The sequence below is a fragment of the Antechinus flavipes genome, chromosome 3 (genome assembly GCF_016432865.1).
Source record: "Antechinus flavipes isolate AdamAnt ecotype Samford, QLD, Australia chromosome 3, AdamAnt_v2, whole genome shotgun sequence".
NCBI lineage: Eukaryota > Metazoa > Chordata > Mammalia > Dasyuromorphia > Dasyuridae > Antechinus > Antechinus flavipes.
In genome coordinates, this window is record NC_067400.1 from 620,609,313 (window position 1) to 620,635,239 (window position 25,927).

At 36.5% G+C, this 25,927-nt stretch overlaps 3 protein-coding genes across 3 annotated transcripts; all 3 read right to left on the minus strand.

Moving 5' to 3' along the window:
• Nucleotides 1-1,233: 1,233 nt before the first annotated feature.
• Nucleotides 1,234-2,490, minus strand: LOC127558210 (olfactory receptor 13H1-like). Its single transcript, XM_051991436.1, has one exon. It carries the CDS (start codon nt 2,488-2,490, stop codon nt 1,561-1,563), a length of 930 nt encoding a protein of 309 aa, XP_051847396.1. The 3' UTR covers nt 1,234-1,560.
• Nucleotides 2,491-13,097: 10,607 nt separating this feature from the next.
• Nucleotides 13,098-14,030, minus strand: LOC127558211 (olfactory receptor 13H1-like). The gene has a single exon (XM_051991437.1). It carries the CDS (start codon nt 14,028-14,030, stop codon nt 13,098-13,100), a length of 933 nt encoding a protein of 310 aa, XP_051847397.1.
• Nucleotides 14,031-22,551: 8,521 nt separating this feature from the next.
• On the minus strand, nt 22,552-23,484 carry LOC127558212 (olfactory receptor 13H1-like). The gene has a single exon (XM_051991438.1). The coding sequence runs from the start codon at nt 23,482-23,484 to the stop codon at nt 22,552-22,554; it is 933 nt and encodes a 310-aa protein (XP_051847398.1).
• Nucleotides 23,485-25,927: the final 2,443 nt, after the last annotated feature.

Sequence of the window (25,927 nt, forward strand, 5' to 3'; positions counted from 1 at the left end):
CTCTTAATTTAGTGCTCTCCCTTTGTGGATTTTCTCAATTTTATTATACATGTTTGTGCAGAATTGTTTGTAGGTTTTCTCATCTATAAGACTGTGATCTCCTTGAAGACAAATGTATATATATATATGTTTGCAGACTTGTAATGGACAATGCCTTGTATATCCAGATAAAGAACTATGAAGTCTAAATGCAGATGGAAGTGTAATATTTTCCCTTTTTAAAACTTTGTTTTTCCTCTCTCATGTTTTTTCCCTTTTATTCTTATTCTTCTTTCACAATATGACTAGTATGGAAATGTTTAACATGATTGCACATGTATAGCCTATATCAGCTTGCTTGTTTTCTTGGGGAGAAAGAAGAGAAGGGAAGAAAGAAGAAAAAAGTGGAAGTCAAAAATCCAACAAAAATGAATGGTGAAACCTAACTTTATATGTAACTGGAAAAAAATAAAATACTATCAAGACAATAAGAAAAAAAGTTTTTGCCTTTTTTTTTATGCCTAGTGCTAAGCATGGTGCCTGATCCATAGTAGATGCTTAATAAATCTTAATTAATCCTTCTTAGCTTCTGGTTCTTTATCTATAAAATGAGTATGATAATATTAGAAACCTCACTAGGTTGTTTTGAGGAACAAATGTGTTGACATATGTATAGTACTTCACAATCCTTAAATCACTATAAAAAGTGAAATATTAAAAAAAAAGAAAAAAATTTTAAAATTAAAAAAATAAAAAAGTGAAATATTAAATAATAAACCTTTTCTATGTACTTCCAAATGGACCTGGAAAAGATAGCTATCTTTGAAAGCAGAGAAGGTCCTGGTGTTCTCATCCTTATTCAATCCACACTTGGCATAATGTGCTCAGCTTTGAATGCCACATTCTAGAGATAGATTATTACCAAGAGGAGGAGAGTCAAGATGGTAAGGGAACTAAATCCTCAGTCAAAATGGCGTGTTTCTTCTGTCTCTTCCAAACGTACTGATCCAAAACTAGAAACAAGGAAGGGCCCACATGTTATGTCTGGATATTTCCTTCTCCTAAATATGTTTGTGACTGTGCTTGAATCCTCTGGAATAGCCTGGGGCTCAGCCTTTAGATCCAGAAAACTGACAGCCAGCAAGACATTATGAGACCTTGACTCTCTAAGACTCTGACCCATTTATTTTGTCATCTGTTTGAAAGTCCCAAAGGGCAATCCTGATAACTGAAGTCATCTATGAAAACCAAAATCTGTATTGAAATTCAATATTTCTTCCGGTTTCAACCATTAGAATATAAATAGGAAACTAGATTTTTTTTTTGTTTTATTGGTATGGGGAGCCCCCAAGTGAGGAACTTCCTTTTATTATGCTTTTTGTACCTTCTCTGTGATTTATTTGTCTTGGAGCATTTTCTAGAGCAATGGAAAGATAAATGATTTGCCCAGGAAACAGATATGTGTACAGAGGGCAGCTTGAGCCCAGGACTTGATAGTTTCAAAGCCAGCCCTCTCTCCACTGAGATAAGGTTTAGTCAGCCCCTGTCCTTCAACTTTCAGAAAAGCGATTGAAGGAGTTCTTAGAAGACTTTCTTCTCTCCCAGTAATTTCTTTAGGGCCTCTCTCACATCTTTGTTCCGAAGGCTGTAGATGAGGGGATTGAGCATAGGAGTTACAACACCATATAAAAGGGAGGCAAGTTTATCCTGCTCTCTGCTGGTCTTGTCCTGGGGCATCATGTACATGGCAATGGCTGTTCCATAGAAGATGACCACCACCGTGAGGTGGGAGCTACAGGTGGAGAAAGCCTTCTTTCTGCCCTCAGTTGAGCGAATCTTCAGCACGGCCCCGATTATGCGCCCATAAGAGGCAAGGATGAAGACAAAGGGAGCCAGGAGAGTCAGGGAGCTAGTGGCCATCATCAGCAATTCATTCAACCGTAGGTCACTGCAAGAAAGCTTAATGATGGCCAAGACCTCACAGAAGAAATGGTTGATGATGTGGCTACATACCTCCATTGGTGTGGCCAGGGTTGGTACTACTGAGAGGAAAAAGGCTAAAAGCCAGGATAATCCTGCCAGCTGGATGCAGAACCGGTCGTGCATCCTTACTGCGTAGCGCAAGGGGTCACTAATTGCTATGCAACGATCGTAGGCCATGACAGCCAGCAAGAGGCACTCCACAACCCCCAAGTAGAGAAGGGTACACATCTGGGCCATGCACCGGCCAGCGGAAATGATGGGCATTCTGACTAGACAGTTGATGATCGTCTGAGGGATGCTGGATGAGGTGAAACAGATATCCAGAAATGACAGATTGCTAAGGAAGAAATACATAGGGGTGTGGAGCCTGCTATCATACTGGACCAAGAAGAGAATGAAGCTGTTCCCAAACAATATGATAAGATAGACTACTAGCAGCAGACAGAAGAAGATGATTTGGGCTCTAGGGTGCTCTGAAAGCCCAACCAGAATGAAATACGTCACAGCTGTGCTATTTCTTTCACCCATCTCCTTCCTTTGCTATTTTCGTCACCTAAAGAGCAATGGGAGTAAAACACATAGGGTCATGAAAATGGTCTCGATGGACATTTTGCATTTTGTTATGTATTATGTTTGCAAGGGCTATTGGAGCTATTTAATGGAAAGTTTATGATTCTATGAGATCTTTCATGTCTTTGCAGAAGGACTGCAAGTTACTGTAGCCAGAGTAGTTCATCTTCTGGTGGCCTGCTTCTGTTGTTGAGCATCTCAACACTTAATAAGCTCATCTATAACAGATTTCTGCTCCACTGTCAGAGCTGTATGGGGAAACTTCTTCTATTGGGAGAACCTACAGAATTTTGTATTGTAAGGACACAATGTTCAAGGAGTCATAGTTATCTCCATACCTGATGAGTTCTTTATGTGGAAATAAGGGAGGCCACATGGCATAGCAGAGAGAGCAGTGGTTATGGTGTAAGATTATTGTTTCAAATCCTACCTCTAATGTTTCAATCAATCGTCATTTTTTAACCTATTTGACCAATATAGACTTCAGTTTCCTTATATGGAAAATAAGAAGATGGGACTAGATGGTTTTAGAAGTATCTTTTGATTCTAAACCTATGATTATACATTATGGTGGTACCAAGAAATTACAGTGACTAGAAGAACAGCCATTTGTTTTTGCATGGTTCCTTATAATGACAATGGCAATAGTGAAAAGGTAGAATCAGGGCATGAAATCAGGATGAGAAATTAGAAGCTTTGATTCATTCCAGTTCCATTCCCTCTCCCCATAACTTACTGTGTGGTCTTAGATAAAGCCTCTCATGTTTCTGGATTGGAATTCGACCAGATGGCTCTTTTTAGTTCTGCTTCCCTCTGATATGGGGTCACGAAGAATCAGACATGACTAAACAACTTTATGATCTATCCTGTCAGTGGTCATGTTCTATTCTTTCCATCTTTATTATCTCCTTCACAGATCCCATCTCATTCCGGGCCCTCACCGTCTCACACCTAGACTATTGCAATAGCCTTTTGTTTGGTCTATAGTCTACCAAAAAGATAGGTCTGGCTAGATCCTCTTTCTATATAGTAAACTACACTGGCTCCTTATTACCCTTAGGATTCAATACAGAATCCTCTGTTTGGCTTCCAAAGCCCTTTATGATTTAGTCCCATCCTTTATTTCAGTCTTCTTATGCTGTAATATTTCCATGTACTCTACAATCCAGTGACATTGGATTCCTTACATTCTACCTGCACTATGCTCCATCTCCCCACTCTGCCTTTTCGCTGACTGGCCCCATTCCTGGAATGCTCTCATTCCTTATCCTCTTCTCCTGGATTCTGTGACTTCCTTCAAGTCTCAGCTAATATCTGAACTGCTTTAAGAAATTTGCTGCTACTTCTCAACTTTCCCCTCTGAGACTATACTCAGTCTCTTATGTTGTATTGTCTTTGATATAATTGTTCCTCTGTTGGCTCAAATATTAGACTCTGAGCATCTTGGGAGTGGAACTTTTCATTACTTTTGTCTTTCCCTCTTGACCATTTAGACACAATGTCTGCCATCAACAAGAGGTTCTTGGTTACTACTAAGTGACTGACTAGTATGTATCATCTATTTAGTGTTCACAAGTGAAAATATTATTATTCCCATTATGCAAGTGATGAAGCTGAGGTAAACATCTTGTTAATAAACAAAACAGGCAGTACCTCTGTAATGAAACCATACTGAAATGCATTTCCATTTTATCATGGATCTATCTCTAGCATAGTTTGTTAAAACTTTTTGGCTGACTGGTAAAACCTTAGAGCAGCTAATGCTTTCTTTCTGTTAATTTTTCCCTAATGATTCTGTACATAGCTTATTTTGCTTCTATTAACTTGTATATTGTATATTTTGCCTCTTTTTATATTCTTAGCATTTAGTGCTGTGCTTGGCACATGGTGGGTGATTAATAAATGTTTATTGATCAATTGATTGACTGATGGTACAATAAATAGAACTGTGGACCTGGAGTCAGAAAAACCTGTTCAAATATGGTCTCAGACCAACTAGTCTCAGACTAGTTGTGTGACCCTGGATAAACCATTTAATCTCCTTTTGCCTCAGTTGCCTAAAAACTACAGAATGAGGATAATACTACTATTCACCCAGCAAGGTTATTGTGATGATCAAATCTGATAGTATCTCCTGGCTCATAATAAGCATAACATAAATGCCTGTTCCCTCCCCCTTTGACTTTTCAGAATAATGTTTTTAATTATATAAAGTAAAATGGTTATAGAGGAAACTAATTAAATTGAAAAATCACTGTAAAATATATTTTAAAAGATGTCCCAGCTGAATAACATTTAATGCTATCATTATCCCAGTTTCACTTTTTCCATTGCCCTCCCATGAATGCAGGCCAACATTTTCCTCTTCAACTTGACCATTTAGGGATTAAACTCACCATTCACCTGACTGTAGAACTTTGAGCTAAGATTAAGCTCATGTCTAGTGAAATGCAGCAAGTGCTGAATGCGGGTTCAGAAGCTTGGGGTAGAGATCCAGCACCATTGCCTTCCTTGTATTTTCATAACTTTGGTTTCCCCATCTGTGAAATGATGATGAAAATACCCTCATTACTGTCGCATAGATATGTGGCTCCCCACATTCTCTGAGAGGGAATCTATTCATGTTAAAAGCTAAATATCAGAAACTTTGGCCTGTGTTTGCCCCATGGTCAGGGATATATTCCCAAGTACAACGAGAGGGTTGACCAAGCAGCTTGACTCACGCTTACAAAATTTTTTTGAATCTAATTCATGGAATATTGTATCCTCCCCTCCCTAAGCTCTTTTATTAAGAAGTATTTCCAGAAAGTGTAGCTTATCCAGGAGAGGAGGGATTTCAGGATGGACAGCAATTTTATAAGTGAAGAAGGGGAAGAAAAGCAGGTTACTGGCATAGGCTCATGGTCTCTTTCCCAACAGTTGGTATTACCAGAAAGAAGGATAGGGCTAGAAAAAATCTTCTGTGTTATCTTGTCCATCATCTTTATTTTACAGAAGAGTAAACTGAGGCTCAAAGAGGTAAATTAATTTACATTGGTAAGTGAAACATCAGGGCTTCAAATCCAGGCCCACTGACTATGAGTTGAAAGCATTTTCCAGTGTACCATATTCCTATCTATGATTTATAGAATCATAAAATTAGAATCTTTCTCTTTCAAAAGATGTAAGACTTATTTTGTTATACTATCAAATGTAACACTAAGCAGTCTTAACTATTTTATCAAACACAATTGAAAATTAATTTAAAAGCTTTTTATCCCGATCTCCCATTTGTTTCAGCATGTTTCTTCTTACTACACTTCGGATATTTGTTCATCAAGCGTCTTTTTGAATGTTGATGAACTCCCTCTCTTGTGAGGAAGTGCTCCTGAACTGTAATAATTTGAGTGTTTGTTTCTATATTGAGTCAATGTTTGCTTTCTTATAACTTAAAGAGTCAAACGATATCAGCCAAAGAAAGTGAGAAGGGAATTTCCAATAACAAAACCTGCTCATTTTGCAAATGAGAGAACCAAGGAAGAGACATCAGGTGACATATCCTAAATCACCTAACTTGTAGTTGTCTTAGCAAAGACAAGAGCCCCAGATCTTCTGTCTCTGAGTATGCCATTCCTGCCAAAAAATTACAATGGATTCTCACTCTTTCCTTTGGAGACACTCAGAAAACATCTCATTTTTCTTCTGACTGACAGTCATTCAGGTGTATGAAGGCTGTGATCACATCTCTCTCAGTTTTCTCTAAATCTTCATAATTTCCAAATCTTTCAACCATTTCAAATGATCCCTGGTTGAGGGCTTCCTCATCAGACTTGTTATCCTCCTTTAGATAGGCTATAGATTTTCCTTGTCCCTTTTATCATCATACGATTATAATTAGAATTCCAAAAACTATATATATATATATTTTTACTATAAAGCACCCAATTTGATCCAATCAGGCAACTAATTCCATGGGACAAAAGAGAGCATTCAAATCAAGTTGGACTAAACTTTCCAACCAGTTCATTCAATGCAGTCATTCCATCAAATTTGAATTTGAAATCACTTTCTCAGATTATTAGACAGACCTGGCAATTGTAGATTCCTGAAAGAAAAAAAAAAGAAGCCCTTTTGGCCACAGGCTAATAATTACAATCTATCTCTGCTAACCAGTGTTGTTTGAATTGTTAAATGCTGAATTTAGGGTCAATAAGACATGTTCTGACCTTGCCCCTGATTAACACTAGTAATATAAATAGAGAAAATCATTGGCCTCTGGGACAGTTTAATTTTATCTTGGGTAAAGCAGTGACAACGACAATCATAAAATCTACCTCAGGATTGATTGTTGTAAGAAATATCATTGAAATCATTCTTTGGTTTTTAGCTTGGCCATTGCTTTGCTGTATGGCCACAGTTCATCTCTTCAACCTCTCTGATCACTTTCTTTTCAAGGAAAGATTAGGGCAAAATATTCTATATGAATCATGCCAGTAGTGAGTTAATTCATAATCTGTATCCTTCATTTTCTTTCATTTTGGTTTTATGGCATCCTAGGTTACACTTTCTTACCTCTGATTCTGGCTACCTCTGTGATCTTTGGTAAGCCATTTAACTTAACCGGTCCTCAGTTTCCTCCTGTGGAAAGCTAGAGTTTGCCTAGATGATCTCTGAAGTCTTTCTCAGTGTTTCTGTTCTCAGAACCTGCCCAACTCTGACCTATTTTCTCTAATCACTTGAAATCCCAGTATTCTGTAGTCTGCATTTTAATAGTTTATGTTCTAAAGTCCCTGCCATCTTGGATGTTTAATTCTTTTATGGAGAAGGTTGCCTTCAAGAATGTGTAGTTCATAGACTATTTTATAACTTCCTTTCATACAAACATTCACGTACATACATAAATACACGTGTGTGTATGTATGTATATATATATATATGTTACTACGCTCTCTATTTCATTCTCCTTCCTTCCCCTCAGGATTCTCTCTCTTTACTCCTTCTGAAGCATACTCCCTTGCACATATGGAAATAGAAGGAAGGAAGAGGGATATTCTGGAAGCCAGCTTTGTTTCCTCATCTCTATCTCCCCTCCAGATCTACAGCTCCAGTTCCTGCCCAGGCCCCCATGACAACACACCTAAGAAAGGAAGACTTTTCCAAAGATGAGCGGCATATCTCCTTCAGATGCATAATTAGGGCTTCAGGGTCATTTCAGGAATTGTGGGGCTGTCTGTGAATTGTCTGTGAAATTAAAAAAGCTGCTGAAGTTCTATCTCTAGATGGCTTCCTGAAGTGTCTCTCTCTCCCTCTAAATTCTCTTTGCTCTCTGACACTATCACACAGGACTGTCTTTGTAATCATGTAGGTCTGATTTTTGGATTGAATCAAAGTGAAAGTCAGAGAATAATTGGGGAAGGAGATAAAATTGGCTTTCTTTTCTCTTCCTCATTTGTCTCTAAGGGCTGACGGAGGGACCTCAGAGGGACCAAGTACTCATTAAAATTAAAAGTTCTGAGAGTGGCTTGGGAATCAGGAGCAAACTTTCCCACTCAGTCCTGAGTGAAAAAAAAAAAGTGAATATGTAGTAGTTGAATTAACTCAGAAAACAAGTGATTAAAACAAGTTGGACAGCTAAATTGGGCAAAATAGAGACCACACCAAGAAATAATGTCAGTCAGTCAATGAGTATTTATTAAGATCCTACTCTGAGCCAGACACTATACTATAAGGGTTACAAATGAAGACAAAAGAAAATCCCTATTCTCATGGTTTACAGTCTAATGGGGAAAGACAACATGCAGCAACGATGTAATAAATAAGTGTTATATAGGCTAAACAGAAAATCAACAAAGCACTAAAATGAATGGAGAATCATAAAAGGCTTCCTGTAGAAGTCAGAGTTTTATTTTCTTCTTTGTCATCATTGACACAGAATGATTCAATCTTTTCAAATAACAGAGTTGGATGTGCAGGCTCTAGAAAAAACTTGGATCAGATCTCAGAAGGGCATTACTGAATATCTAGTCCACACATCTTGTTCTTTACTTTCTCTCTTTCTTCCTTACACATTTAAAAAATTATTTCTTGCATTTAGGTTTTAGCAGTATTCCAGGAGTCCTTCTGTGTGACCCTGAATTGAATGGGTGGATTCAGCTGATTTTCTCTTTTTTTTTAACCTGTTATATTTTGAGAATTTTTTGATATATTTGTGTATATCTGAACTTTTCTATATCCTAACATCTTTTCCAGTCTCCCAGCTATCATCTTGCCCAACTTCTAACTTTGTTCATATATAGTTCACAATAATGTTTTTTACAAGAATATATAGATTTGATGGGAGGAGGAGAATGAATCTGAAACTTTGAAAAAAGGCAAGCTAAAGGTTTTTAAAGATGTTATTAGAAAAAATAGAAGAAGAAACCTATATAGTTGAGGGGAGAAATGGAGGTGGAGGTGGAAGGAAATGAAAAAAAATATACATATTGCAGGGACAGATTGGAAAGGGTTTGGCTAGTGGATAAAGAGATAAAGGAGTCAAAGATGGCTGAATGTTTAAGAACTAACAATTAAAAAGACAGTTTTTAAAAATCAGATCTCTTTTGCCTTGATGAACTGATGTTCATCCAAGATATTTGAAGAAAACATTTCCTTATATATGGATTGTAAGTGGCAGAATGCAACCCGAGGGAATGAAGGGTCAAGAATTGAGCATCTGGCGTGTGACAGCCAAATCCAACATGAAATCCCAAGACTGTGGATTATGGGTGGTGTCATGTTATTGTGAATTTTTCACTGGATTACAGAGGTAGCTAGGTATTATAATGAATAGAACCCAGATTTGGATTCAAGAAGACTAGATCAAAGTGCAATTGTTGACCTTTAAGGGTCTTTCCAATGCTAAATATATGATCCTATAATCATTGAATGTAAACAAGTTTATAATGACTGCCGCCATATTAGGAGTACTGTGGAAAGTATCTTGACGTAAAACAGCCAAGTGATGTAATGGTTAGAGTACTGTGCTCAAAGTCAGAAAGTCCTAAGTTCAAAATCATCCTCAGTCACTTACTATTTATGTTGGGTCTACTTGGTCCCAGAAAGCAAAATTAGGAACATGGGAAGAAATTGCACCAAGTTAGGTTAGGTTTAATGTTTAAAACAAGAATAAAACCTAAAACATCTAATTTGTGCTGATTAAGAGTAGAGTAAGCAGGGGCAGCTAGGTGGTACAATGATTAGAGCATTGGCCCTGGAGTCAGGAAGAGTTCAAATCCATTCTCAGACACTTAGCTCTTACTAGATGTGTGACACTAGGCAAGTCACCTAATCCCAATTGCCTTGCAAAGACAAAACAAGAGTGGAATAGACTAGCTACACATATAACAGTCCTTCTGTTTCCTTTTTACATTTTATTTATAATTTATGGACTAAAACAAGCATTTTCATAGCAGTATAATAAAAAAGAATGGCCTCTTTTACCTATTACAATATTCTGGAAGGAAAGGCCCTCAGGATTTCTGAATAAGACAAACATTTCCTATTTACATTTATTGAGTCAATTAGGGTTTAAACAATGACCAATTGGGACTTGGCCTGGGACTATTGTTGGCCAATCAATGAGAGAGAGTGATTTGAGTTTAAGGCATGATCCTTAAGAAAGAAATCTAACCCATAAACTCCAAGATATTATGGAAGGTTTCAGCATTAACATAATATATATATATATATATATACACATATATATTATATATGTAATCTCCATATATATAAAATATGTAATTATATATATAATCTCCAAGTATGTATGCATGCATGGAGATCCTTATCAACGTGTTAAAAGAAGATACTCATAATTTTGGGTGTCTTTAATAGTGCTAGAATATAAAGGCTAGAATAGGCTCAGACTACCAGACAGCAGGGAGTCCTTAGGACAAATGGAGCTGGAAACAGCAATGGTCACTTACTAGTGAAGAATTGTACATCTTATGGCCTTCTCATCATCAACATTGTTTTCTGTTTACCCAGTATGGTGCTATTATATTTGTGGATGTACTCACAAAAAGCATTGATATTTAATAGACTACGTGATTCTAAGGAGAAGAGACAGATAGGATGTGAGAGTGATGAAGGCAATGTGTGATGCAGTGTGCTGGACTGATTTTTTGCCTCAATTCTTATCTAACCTTAACCACTGAATGGGTGTTGCCTCAGTCAAACTGAGAGATTTGTTAAATATTTTAGCTTAAAAAGGCCAATGACTCCTACTGTATCTCAGTCACCCTGATCTATATTTTACTACTAGGCCCAGACTGCACTGGGGGAGAAGGGAGGCAGGTGACTTTGTGAGCTCACCCTCACATAAATCCAGTTGACTTGCATGTCATGATATCATCTCCTGGAAGTTATGGTCTTCTTCAAGAACAGAGGACAAACAACAACTATCATTATAATAAAAAACATTTGATGACCGCTTGTTGGAAATTTTAGCTTTAAAACGATACTTTATTGATTTGTTTACAATTCACAGATGTGTTAGAGGACCTCTCTTTTCAGGTGAGCAAATGTGTTAAGGTCCTTTCAAGAATCAAAGCTATCTGATTCTGGGGATGCTCCTATGCCTCCAAATTGATCATTTTCTTATACAATATGAGGAGAAACTCTCAGCTCCTAGATAGTAAAGTGAAAAAAAAAAGACTTAGAAATGATCTGATTTATTACTCCCATTTTGTCAGTGAGAAAATGGAAGCCCATAGACATGAAGAGATTTGTGTGAGGTCACCAAACTAATTCTGCTCACACAATTAGCTGTGATCCTAGAGCAGGGATTCAAACCTTTTTTCCCAACCTAAGCCTGGTGCTTTCTATTATAACAGTTTCCTCTGATTTCTTCTCTTCCACTTTCTCTTTTACTATGGTTCTTTCTTATTATTTCTGTCTGCAGTTCATAATTGAGGTGACAAATACAGCTTTATACATTATATTTCACCATTGAAAGAGAGTATTTAAACAGGATAACCAAGGGCAAATACTTAAGGTTTTCTGGAAGAAGCAACTGCATCTAGTTTTAATATTCTTTACTAAGAACTTGTTTTGGGGGGGGGGAGAAATAGAATGGGATTAAAAGAAGAGAAAACATGATTCCTACTTCCTAGGAGTTTGGAGAATTATTAGTCAGACATTTCACATACAAAAGAGAGAAAGTTGTCTATGAATAGATGTATATATTGAGAGAAGAGAGAGATCACATATGGTGGAGTGGTTAGGGAATGCCTTCATGGGTTGGGGGATAATTGAGCTGGATATTGAAAGATGGATGGGAGGCTTTAGTCTTTTTTTTTTTTTTTTTAATCAGTGACATGTACAGAACATCTGTAACAAAGACACTCCATGTTTGCCCTTGAAAATTGGAGTCCATACACATTTAGAAGAATTGTACATTTTATCTATATAGGATTACTTGCTGTGGGGGGTGGGGAGGAGAAAAATTTGGAATACAAAGTTTTGCAAAGGAGAATGTTCAAAACTATCTTTGCACGTGTTTGGAAAAATAAAATATTATATAGAAAATTTTAGCCTACTCCTTAGGCGCCTCCATTTTTCTCTTCTATACAGGAAGGTCTTACCAAAGTGAATGACATCTACCATGTAATCAGAAGATATAAGATCCTTCTTATTTTTCTAGTTCAAAATAGATCTGGAATGGAAGTATATTATCTAAAGTAAGTAGAGTCCTTCTATCTCTTACAATTTTCAAATAACACACCCCTAGAATGGTATTGAGTTCTGGACACCATTTTTAGGAAGCAAATTGTTAAGAATGAGGAGACTAGATACTATATTATGAGAAATGCCTCTGTATGCTTCTTCTGCTATGCTGATTCAAGGGAAGGAAGCTGGAGGATGGGTATATGTTGAATATATGATTTTTTCTTCCTTCTAAAAACTTAGGTTCTGTGATGATGTTTGGGAACCCTGTGATAGCTTGAGAGTTAGCCTTTAAGGACATGTAATAACAAATCCTTTTTTACAAATCTCAGACTACATCTCTTAGATCACAACTGTTCATGATATTATCTCATTTGCATTGAATGTTTTTTTGTTTTTGTTTTTTAAGGTTCATAGTTTAAAAAAAAGACCTTTTTTAGCCTTTCACTTTATTTTTTATTATTATAGCTTTTTATTTACAAAACAGATGCACGAATAATTTTTCAGCATTGACCCTTGCAAAACCTTCTCCCCTCCTTCCCTTACCCCCTCCTTTAAGATGGCAAGTAGTCCAATACATGTTAAATATGTTAAAATATATGTTAAATTCAGTATATGTATACATATTAATTATATATTTACATAGTTATCTTGCACAAGAAAAATCAGATCTAAAAAGAAAGAAAAAAACAAACCTGAGAAGGAAAACAAAAATGCAAGCACACAATAACAGAAAGAGTGGAAATACATTGCAATGTTTTTGAAAGTTCCAGAGCCCATCTTTGGAGCTTGGAGGTATTAGTGTAAAACTGAACTCTCTGTTTCATTATTTTATCAGTAGTCAGACCTTCACCTTTGGGCTTCAGAAAAAGGATCTCTTCTTAGGAGACATTCTTCTCTCCACATAATTTCTGTAAGGCTCCCTTCACATCCTTATTCCGGAGGCTGTAGATAAGGGGATTGAGCATGGGTGTCACAACACCATACAGCATGGAGATGATTTTGTCCCGGTCCCTGCTAGCCTTGTCTTGCGGCATCATGTACATGGAGATCGCTGTGCCATAGAAGATGATTACCACCGTGAGGTGGGAGCTACAAGTAGAGAAAGCCTTCTTCCTACCCTTAGTTGAGTTCATCTTCAGCACAGCCCTGAGGATGCGCCCATAGGAGGCAAGGATGAAGACAAAGGGTGCTAGTAGGGTAAGGAAACTAGAGGCCATCATAAAATATTCATTGTATCTCAAGTCATTGCATGCTATTTTGATGACAGCCAAGAGCTCACAGGAGAAGTGGTTGATGACGTGCTGGCCACAGAACTCTAGTGGGGTGGTCAGGGTTGGGATCACAGTGAGGAGAAAGGCTGAGACCCAGGACCCTACTGAGAGCTGGATACAGAGCTGGGGACTCATCCTCACTGAGTAGCGTAAAGGGTCACCAATAGCTATACAACGGTCGTAAGCCATGACAGCCAGCAGGAGACATTCCACAACTCCCAAGTAGAGACCAGCACACATTTGGGTCAAGCACTGACCGAAGGAGATGATGGGGATCCTGACTAAACAGTTAATGATCATCTGAGGGACGCTAGCCGAAGTGTAGCAGATGTCCAGGAAGGACAGGTTGCTGAGGAAGAAATACATGGGGGTGTGGAGACGGGAGTCATAATGGATCAGGAAGAGAATGAGGACATTCCCCAGCAAAGTAACAAGGTAGGACAACAGGAGCAGGCAGAAGAAGATGATCTGAGCCCGGGGGTATTCTGATAGCCCAATCAAAATGAAATAGGTCACAGCTGTGTGATTTCTTCCATCCATAGCTTTCCTTCTCTAGCTGCCTCAGCAAAGCAGGAGAAACTCGTTGAGTGATAACATCTTATCTTTTCACGATGGACTTGTTTTCAAAGGTCTTTCATTTCAATATTCTAGTGCCAAATAAGCATGATTTTAAGAAATCTTCCCTGCCTTAAGTTTTCACTGGCTGAAATGGGCAAATCAATTAATCACTTTCTGGCGAGGAACCTTTCTGCACTTAGCAAAACTGGTCCTGAGACAACAGCTCCCTGCTCCATTGTTGGATCTCCAATTGGAAACTTCTTATGCTGCTAGACCCTTCTGGACAATGTATGACAAGGACACCATGGTCAATGACTCATGGTAACCCCTTTGAAATGATGAGGTCTTCATGTATGATTAAGAGATGCATCATAATATAACAGAAACATCCCTGGTTCCATGGGAGTAGAGAACTTGTTTTCAAATCTGACCTTTGAAAATTAAGCACATTAATCAATGATCATTTTTAAATGTCTACTATGTACCAGGTCTTCTAGGTGCCGAGGCATAAAAACAGCAATGAAACACTCTTATTCGATCCAGGTGAAGCAAATATTGGCCAATTATGTGACTCTGGACAAGTGACAACTATTCTGCCACTATCAGTAGTCTCAGTTTTTTCTTTTTTTACTTACAACAAAATAAAGAGGTTGGGTTATATGTTCTTATCATGGGAAGGACACTGGACTGGAATACAGGAGGCTTAATCCCTGGGCTCTCACTTGTGGTCTGGGCTTGGCTAAAGTACTTCTCTCTTTTAGTTCTGACACTCTATTATCAGTGGATAAGAACTTCTCGTTGGTGTAAGGACCTGGAGTAAGGAAGAGCTGAGTTCAAATTCAGACTGAGACACTTTCTAGCCATATGACCCTAGGCAAGTCCCTTAAACATTTGTTTGCCTTAGTTTTCTCAAGGGTAAAATGAGCTGAAGAAGGAAATCTCAAACCACTCCAGTATTTTTGCCAAGAAAACACCTCTGGGTAATTTAGACATGACTGAACAACAACAAAAAGTATGACTCACACTCTCCTAGTCCCGAAGAGGAATCATGGAGAAGGCCATGTGGTAGGTGAGAAAACTTGTTTCTGTTTTTTATTAGTAGTGAAATCTGGCTGCATCAAATATGATTTTTCTCTCGGAGTTGTCTACAGGATTTTAAAGATCTTGTAGACATGAATATATTATCACTGATATGGTATTACTCAGAATGTTTTTGGTTCTGAAAAGAATTAGAATTAATGAGAAACACATGGATTTCAGATAGTTCAATGAACTAGAAGTCATTTAAATTGGATTCTAGCTTAAAAATGATGTGGGATTTTGGAACAATTTCCATCCTCAGCTCTTTACCTATCAATAAGGTGGTTGAACTAAATGACCAATCAAGATCCTTCCATTTTTGTTTATGATCTTGTAGTCTCTAATTCCGTGAAATCAAATAAGATGGAAACACAGATACTTTTATAGCAAACCACATCTGAGAGCAGTGTGAGGAGTATGGGAGTCTAATGGCCAATGGATTTGACTTTAAAAGACATTAGTTTATTTAGATACAATCATTTATTGGCTAAGTGATTGGCTAAGTGATGTAAGTCTAATTGCTTTACATCTCTGGTCCCCAATTTTCTGATCTTTAAGGCCAATTATTTGACTTATATAGTAAGGAATCCTCGAATGCTAGTGAAATAGAAAGAGCAATTGGATTTAGAGTAAACAAGTGCCAGTCTCCTTTTTATAATTGTGATCTGGGCAAATTCCTGTACCTCTTCAAGGCATGATCTCACCTTTGAAATGGGTATAGACTTTAAAATATATAGCAATGCAAGCTGTTTTTACTGGTGACCCCATAATAGAAGCAAGAACACTGTTCCTCAGTGTTGGGGCCATCCCAAGAGGCCAATGATCTGGATATCATATGAAGTCATCATAGATGTTTATGCAAATTGAAGATTTGGAGGTTAGCGACTGACTGGTGCTTATACAAAAGCATTAACATAAAAAATAGATGCAAAGGAAGTAGATCACTTACCAGTTAACAGATTGTACCTGACAGATAAACGTTGTCATTTATGAGACCCAAAAGCCATTGCTTGGATTTCGTCTCTTTGCTTAGCAGTCAATAAACTGACTCCATCATTTGGATGGATATTTATGAATAGCTGATGACTGAAAAAGTAAAAAAAAAGTAATTTCAAAAGAAGACATTCAGAAACTTTGCTCTGTGCAACCTCTATAATCCCTCCACCTGAGGGACAAGATGGGAGCTATTTTCCTAGGGAGCCTGGCTCATGATCAAATTATACTTTTCGACTTATTAGTTGAATTCTTTGCTGCACTGATTCCTATATTATCAGGAGTTTGAAGAAGATATCACAATCTATTAGAGAGATTCAGGATTCACAGATGAAAAAGAGGAGGGAAGATGTTTCAGAAAGACCAAGGGATGAAGGATATTGTTCTTGCTCTTTTTCCCAGGAGATCAAAGCATCAAAAATTAGAGGACAATAGATATAGGTGGAACAGACCTTATGGAAGATATAGTCTATCTCCTTTATTTTATAGATAAAAAGACTCAGGATTGTTAAATGATATTTCTAAGATCCTATAGGTAAGTGGAAGATGAAAGATTGAAATAAAATTCTACTTACTACAAAGTCAAATCCCTTTCCAGTGTACCATACCCTGTTCTAGAAGGTTAAAGAAACATAAATCAGAAAATTTACCCTTTAAAAAAGAGAAAGATTTAATTTGTCTCACATCTTTGGTCATATATTCCAAATTTCCACCTATCATGTATTGGTCATGCTTATATCATGTTTGGAACATACTAGTCCAGCATCTCTGTGGAAAACTCTTGCAATATTTATTACCTTGTGAGGCAATCTATTTAGTTCAGATTACTTAAGAGTCTACTTTTCAATTGAGCCAATATTTCTTTTGCCATAACAGATCTACTCAAAAGTGGGTAGTTCTTGAGATCTGTTTCTTCCTTTGTAAAGATGGATAATAATAATACTTTTAGTACCTACCTCATAGTGTTCTTTGAGGATGTGATGAAACAAGATAAATGGTCTGATGTGATTTCCATTTGGATCAATTTCTGGCTCTGGGATCAGTTTATCTGTTCTGTCTCTTTGAGTTCATGTTTTAGTTTCTTTGACTGGAGGAGACTGGGATAATTATTCTTTGAATTTCTTCTCAGTGATGATCTGTTATCTTTAACTTTCAGGTCCATTTTGCTTTTGACACTCCTGTCACACCATCTCTTCCCTGAGAAATTCTTCCAGGGTTACCTTTGAAAAGTAACATAAGTAACTCTCTGGCTCTCAGTTTTCATTTCTACAAAATGATTGTTTCTCCACCAAGCTCTAACATTCTGTATTCAAAAACAATTGGACTCCACCTTTCTGAGTTCTAATCTTTTAATATTCCTAAACCCATTTGACCATTTATAATTGATGTTTTTATGAAAAGAGTTCCTTTTCTTCCTATCCCAAGCAGTTATATCTCTCAGTTTGATTCATATATACTCTCTTACTTATCTATCTGTCTGTCTGTCTACCTACATATATCTATGTACCTGTTTATCTATTTATTTCCCACTTCCCTTCCAGGTTGTTCCTCTTCCCTCTATCTGTGACATACCCATTTGCAAAGAGGAAGGATTCAAGAGGAAGGAAAAGATCGGTTTTCGTATTCTCTTGCTTTCCACAGTTTTATTCAATAAGTCAAGTCTCCATGAAGACATACTTAAAACAAATTTTCTCCTTCAAGGATGGATAGCTTATTTCTTCTAGGTGCATCATAGGTGGTTTTTAGGAGATGTCAGGAATTGGTAGGTTTAGTCTTTCAAAGACAAATAAGTTTTTGAAAATGGGATTCTGAACCAAACCCCCAAATCTTCAAAGCTCTGCCTTTTTTTGTCTCCAGACTCCACTTGCTAATCTCTGGGCACCCACTCTCCTAGGGAACCTACTTGTATAGAATAGCTGGCATTTATATTGAGCCAAATTTAAAAAGAGAAATATAATGAGACAAGATAAAATGAGGCTTCTTCTCTCCTTTTTACTACCAGCAGGAGGCATAGTAGGGGATTCCTGAGGGATTAAGTGCTCATTAAATTCCAAAGTGCTGAGTGTGACTTGGGAATCTGGAGTTAACTTTCACACTCATTTGTAGTCATTAGACAAGAACTTTGTAAAGATAAGAGTTTTTTGGATTCATCCAGAAAACAATGATTCAGCTTCTGGGAAAATACGTGGTAACAGCTGAGGTGGAAGAGAAGGAGCACATCACACAAGAACATTGATATTTTTACTCTAATCAGTCATAGAATATTGAATGTCAGATTTGGTAAAGTGTTGAGATCAGAGAATGTCACAGCTTGAAAGACTCTTAGAACTAGGAATGTTAGAGCTGGAATTAATACTAGAATCTTGATTTCTTGACACCCATTTATATGTTCTTTTCTTTATATTCGCAATATTCTGGACAAGCTCTTACTATTAAAATTATACTTAAGTGCTAAGATTTCTTAGCAGGGAGTATTTTCCCCTCATTCCTAGATGCCTGTTAGCAAAGGCTTTGATCATAAAATCATAGCAGTATATATTTTAGAATATTTAGACCTGGAAGGAGCCTTAGAGATTACTGAATCCAATTCACTCATTTTATTGATGAGAAAACTGAGAGTCAGAGGTGTTAACTGATGAGTTGCCCCATAAGTGACAGTTTTAACATTCCCTGTTCCAAGGGTCTTTATTCTCATTATCGTTGACACCCTTATATCCCATTTCATTATTCTTCAACAAATTGCCTTCTTTACCATCCCCAATTCTTTAATTTATCTTCAATCTTCTCTGGTGGCCTGCAAACAAGCCCATGTCTCCTTCCCCTTGAAAATGTTCTCATTTGATCTATCCATCCATGCTATCATTGAGGTGTCTCCTACCTTGCAAGGCCCATTTGGATGTCTCTACCTCCTATCTTCTCACTCTTTTCTGAATTCTTTACATTCTAGCTTCTGACTTTATAATTCAATCAAATGCTACTTTCCCCAAAGTTATTAATAATCTCTTAACTGCCAAATCTAATGATCTTTTCTCAATTTTCATCATTCTTGACCTGATTACAGCCTTTGACATTGTCAACCACTCTCTCCCCTCTAGGGTTTTATGACAACATTTTCTGTATTTCTTCCTATTTTTGACTTATATGACTGTTCTTTCTCAGTCTCCTTTACTGGATCTCCATCCATATCATATCCACTTATTATGGATGTCCTTCATGGCTCTGCCTTGGATATTTTTCCTTTCTATCTGTATATTATTTCAACTTATCTGATTAACTATCAAACATTCAGTTTTCATCTTTATGCTGGTGATTCTCAAATCATATAATACAAATTTTATCTCTCTGCTGACCTTTCATCTTGCATCTTGAACTAAGTTTTAGAGATGTTGAATTGGATGTTATATAGATATCCTAAATTCAACCCATCCAAAGTATTGTCTTTCCCCCCAAACCTTTTATCTTTCATAACTTCCCTATTACTGACAAAGGCACTGATCTTTCCTCTTACTCAGATTTACAATCGAAAAGTAACCTTTAATTCCTCACTCATTATAACTTTTTCCTTTTTCCAATCTTTTGCAAGAGCTGTCTATCTTACATATATCTTATATTTCCTATTCTCCTTTGACACTCCCACAATCAAAATGTATGGTCCTCATCACTTCATATTTTGTCTCCGTTAGATTGTGAGTTCTTTAAGGGACTGTCTTATCTTTTTTTTTTTGTATTTCTAGTACTTAGAAATACAATACAAATAGTAGGCACTTAAATGTATATTGATTAGCTATGGAATGTATGTCTCTCCTGATATATTAATCCACTGAAAGGGCTGAGGAAAGGTCAGTGTTATGTTTGTGTTTTTCCTTTATCCTTGGTGCTGGTATATCCTGAATAATTTGCCTAGTCTAGATGGCTGAGATATCAACCTGTTGTTTGAGGAGAAGATAACAGATTTTCTGTGATAGCCTAAACTACTGCTCTGAAATAACAATTCTCTGAAATCCTATCTGATCATATACAACCCTAATTATTAGATAAAATTGTTTTTTTTAAATGGTATTCATATTTTTTTTCTGTTGTTGAAATTTTGAGAATCACCCCTCTTTTATTTCCCTTTGTACTATCAAAATGAAATACAAACATCTCTTCTTCTTCTTCTTCCTTTTTTGTTTTTTAGGTTACACATGTACATTCATTTTTTCCCATATTTCCATATGAGTTGTGTTGGGAGAGAAATATCATAACAAAAGAGGAAAACCAAGAGAGAAAAAAAGGCACAAGAAAAATTAGTGAAAATAGCATGCTTTAATCTCCATAGTTCTCAGTCTCCATTTGGTTTTTTGAGATCAAGGTCTATCTTAACCTTTGTTATTGTTGTTGTTGTATTTCTAGTACTTAGAACCATGCAGATCATAGACACTTAAATGTGTATTGACTAGTTATTGATTGTATGTCTCTCCTGGTATGCATTCAATCTCCACAGTTCTCTCTCTGGATGTGAATGGCATTTTCCATCCAAAGTGAACCAGAATTGCCTCAGATTATTGAATTGCTAAGAAGAGTTAGGTCTATCATAGTTGATTATCACACAATCTTGTTATTGCTGCGTACAATGTTTGTCTGGTTCTGCTTGCTTCATTCAGCATAAGTTCATGCAAATCTTTTCAGGCCTTTCTAAAACCAGCCTGTTCATACTTTCTTATAGAACAATAATATTCCATTACATTCATATATCATAACTTTTTCAACCATTCTCCAATTGATGGGCATCCACTGCTTTTTCAATTCTTTGCCACCAGAAAAAGAGCTGCAAACATTTTTGCACATGTGGGTCCTTTTCCCTCTTTTATGATCTCTTTGGGAGAAATACCACCAGTTTTTCTGAATCAAAGAGTATGCACAATTTTATAGCCTTATAGTCATAGTTTCAAATTACTCTCCAGAATGATCGGATCAGTTCACAACTCCACCAACAATGCAGTAGTATTCCAGTTTTCTCATATCACCCCCAACATCATAACCTTTTTCTGTCATCTTAGCCAACCTGATAGGTATAAGGTAGTTACTCAGAATTGTTTTAATTTGCATCTCTAATAATAGTGATTTAGAGCATTTTTTCATATGGGCATTTATAGATGACTTCAATTTCTTCATCTAAAAATTGTTCATATCCTTTAACCATTTATCAATTGGGGAATGACTTGTATTCTTATAAATTTGACTCAGTTCTCTTTTAGAAATGAAGCCTTTATCAGAAACACTGTTTGTAAAGATTATTTCCCAGCTTTCTGCTTCCCTTCTACTTTTGGCTGCATTGTTTTGGTTTGTGCAAACCCTTTTTAATTTAATGTAATCAAAATGATTCATTTTTTATTTTATAATATTTTCTATTTATTGTTTGGTTACAAATTGCTTTCTCCAAAGATCTGACAGGTAAACTTATGGTATCTATCACTCTTTATGTATCTATTACTCTTTATGCCTAAATATGGTACCCATTTGAACTTATCTTATAATGGAGTATGAGATGCTGATTTATGTCTACTTTCTGCCATACCATTTTCCAGAGTTCCTAACAATTTTTGTTAAAGAGTAAGTTCTTATCCCAGAAGCCGCAGTCTTTGGGTTCAAACAATAGATTATTATAGGCATGGATTATTGTGTCTTATGTATCTAACCTATCTTATTGATTTACTGCTTTGTTTCTCCACCAGTATCTGGTGTTTTTGATGACTGCTGCTTTATAATAGAGTTTTAGGTCTGGTATTTCTAGGCCACTATCTTTTGCATCTTTTTCATTCATTCCCTTGGTATTCTTTATCTTTTTTTTTTTCAGGTGAATTTTGTAATTATTTTTTCTAGCTCTATAATTTGTTTTTTTACAATATGATTGGTATAACACTGAATAAGTAGAATAATTCAGGTAGAATTGTATTTTTAATTATATTAAGTTGGTCTATCCATGAACAATTGATATTTTTTCAATTGTTTAGCTCAGACTTTTTGTGTAAAGAGCGTTTTGTAATTGTGTTCATGTAGTTCCTGAGTTTGTTGGTCTTGGCAGGTGGCCTCCCAAATATTTTACATTAGCTACAGTTATTTTAAATGGAATTTCTCCATCTCTTGCTGATGGATTTTATTGGTAATATAATGAAATGATGATGATTTATGTGAGTTCATTTTACATCTTGCAGCTTTGTGAAAATTGTTAATTATTTCAAGTAGTTTTTTAGTTGGTTCATATCACTAAAGCCAACATTTTAAATATGATATTAAATAATAGTGGTGATAATGAGCAACCTTGTTTCACCCTGATCTTATTGGGAATGCTTCTAACTTCTCCCCATTATATATAATGCTTGCTAGATGCTGTTTATCATTTTAAGGAAAGCTCCATTTGTTTCCATGCTCTCTAGTCCAACATCTTTTCTTAAGAGTCATTTTTCTCCCCCATTAGTTTCCTCAAGGCTCCCTTGACATCCTTGTTCCTGAGGCTATAGATGAGGGGGTTGAACATTGGTGGAAGGACACCATACAATATAGAAATGATTTTATCTCGATCCCGGCTGGTCTTGTCCTGTGGCATCATGTACATGGAGATGGCAGTACCGTAGAAGACAATCACCACAGTGAGGTGGGAACTGCAGGTAGAAAATGCCTTTTTTCGACCTTCAGCAGAGCGTATCTTTAACACAGCTCTCAGGATACGGCCATAGGAGACAAGGATGAAGACAAAAGGTGCTAGGAGAGTCAGAGTACTACTGGCCATCATAAACAATTCATTCAAATGCAGATCATTGCAAGCAAGCTTAATGACAGCCAAAAGCTCACAGGAGAAATGATTGATGAGGTTGTGGCCACAGAACTCCAATGGGGTGGTCAGTGTTGGGATTACAGTGAGTAGAAAGGATGACACCCAGGACACAGTTGCAAGCCAGACACAGAGCTGGGGGCTCATTCTCACTGGGTAGCGTAAAGGGTCACCAATGGCGATGCAACGGTCATAGGCCATGACAGCTAGAAGAAGACATTCTACCACCCCCAAGTAGAGACCAGCACACATCTGGGCCAAGCACTGGCCCAGGGAGATGGCAGGGATGCTGACTAGGCAATTGATTAGTACTTGAGGGAGACTAGATGAAGTATAACAGATGTCTAGGAAGGATAGGTTGCTGATAAAGAAATACATTGGAGTGTGTAGGTGGGTATCATAATATATCAAGAGGAGAATGAGGCTGTTCCCCAGCAAAGTCATAAGATAAGATACTAGGAGCAGGCAGAAGAAGATGACTTGGGCTTTGGGGTACTCTGAGAGCCCAATCAAGATGAAATAGGTCACAGATGTGTCATTTTTATCATCCATAGTCTTACTCCACTATCTATATCACTAAAGTGGGGGGAAGGAAAGCATTAAATCACAAAATGATACTGACATTTTGAATTTTAGATAACAGAACACTTTGTAATATCTATTTGAACCATTTAATGAGAAATCTCCATAACCACTATTATCACAATAGCTTGCCTTTAAATAGTACTTTGGAGTTTGAAAAAGTTTTGCATATCTCATTTTGTCCTTCAAACAATGTGAAAGATAAGTTATAATTAATATCCTTAATTTTAAATGAGGAAACTGAGGCTAAGAAAGGTTTATTGACTTGTCCAGGGTCAACTTGCAACTGACCAAAATAGTTGTTGAACTTGAGATTTCCTGACTTCAAGTCTGCTATTCTATGTCTTGTGTCTCTATGATACATGAACTCTCAGCACACCATAGTAGACTGTATCCATGAGTTATTGTGAACTGAAATAATCATTAGCTGGTAGCCAACTTCCTGGGGATCATCTTCTCTGAACTTATCTAAGTAGGCTTAACAATATAGCATTAGCAAGTATATGTTGATGAAGACTTCATAGTTACCTCTATGATACAATTAGACATTCCCTTGAGAGTATGGAAAGCTGAATGGTACAACATAGAGAAAATTGGCTATGATGTCAGATAATCAATTTCTAAATCCTTCATATTGATTTAATCAATCAATCAATGCATCCAATAATTATTTCTTTAATATTTCCTATCTGCTAGCCATTATACTAGATGAAGAGATATAAAAAACAGAAATAAAACAGTTTCTGCCTTCAAGGAGTTTATATTTTACCTGGGGAAAACAAATATTTAATGTGTGACCTTGGGAAACTTACTTTATCACCATGTGTCATGGTTTGTCGATCTGTAAAATAAAAAAAGTTTGGCATAGATTCTCTCTTCAGTCTCTTCCATCTCTAATCTTTGAGCTGATAAATTTCATGGGACAAATAATAATAAAAAACTAAATATGGTAATTGCCACTTAGGCAGCCTTTTACTGTCTCAGTGCATTGTAGAAACATCAGAGAATGAAGGAAGGATCTCTTGGCATGAAAGTCAGCATACCAGGTTCTGATACTTACCCTGTAAACTTGGGCAAGGCACTTACTTAAAAAAAATACATATTTTTTTTCTCAATAGTATTTTATTTTTCCAAATATGTGTAAAGATAGATTTGAACATTAAATTTTGTACAAGTTTGTGTTCCAATTTTTTTCTCCCTGTCTTCTTTACCTACCCCTTCTCTAAGACAGCAAGTGATCTGATACAGGTTAAATATGCGCAATCCTTTAAAAGTATATATATTTAAAGTATATATTCATGGTATTAAATAATAATAATAAAAAAAGACCAAAAGGGGAAAACAACACAAGAAAAGAAGAAAGAAAAAAGAAATAAAGTCAAGAAGAAGCAAACTAACAAAAATATGGAAATACTATGATTTGATACACATTTAGTTTCTATAGTTCTCTCTCTGGATACAGTTGGCATTTTTCATTCCAAGTCTACTGGACTTGGGCAAGGCAATTTCTTTCTCTGGCCAAGATTGGACTAGATTAGTCCATTCTATCCATTAGTCCATCTGATATCCTATATCTGACCTTGCAAGAGCATCATGAGATACATAAGCCAAATATTGTTATCCTTATTATATACCCGAAGAGTTGGAAATAGACTTCGTATAGATATTATTATATGGACCAAGCTAGAGAGCTGCTATTGTCTTGGATGCCAATTTTAAATGTCAGCCTCCTCAAAAAGACTCGGCTTAGCCACTGTTGCCTTTTTAATCTTTTTATACTCTTCACAAACATGTAGAGTAATATCTTCTACTGTAAGACAACAAATTATACATAGGAAAAAATCCTCACTGATTACCTTTAGCTAGGACTTCTGCCTCAAGGTCAAGGTTACTTCTAGTGAAGTGGAAATGGAATTAGAAGTAGAGCTAGAGAAGTTATGTTGGAGATTTAGTCCTGCTGTTTATTAGTTGGGTAATCGTAAATCAAGTCAATTACTCTCTCTAAGCCTATTTCCTTATTTCTAGTGGGTACTACTATGTAGGACCATTTAAAAACTCAAATTAGATACTAGAAATTAAAATCTACAGAAATATCTCTTATTATATTTTAATTCTGGGCCAGAAATACTTATAACCATTAACACTCAACGTGAGGAGCCATGGCGAGGGCTATGAAAATGTCAGGTCAAATTTGTCACAAAGCTTTCACTCCCTTTTTGTAGATTCAGTACTAAGTAATAGATTCAGGAAAACAGGAAGAACTTAATAACTATTGACTGACTAGTGACATTTGGTTATGTTTAATATTGTTCCATGCATATGTAGGATTTTCAAGGCCTGTTGATAATTCAGACATAGTCATTGAGGTCTCGTTGCTCAGAGGGAGTGTTGTTTCTGAAAAGAAATTCAAGAG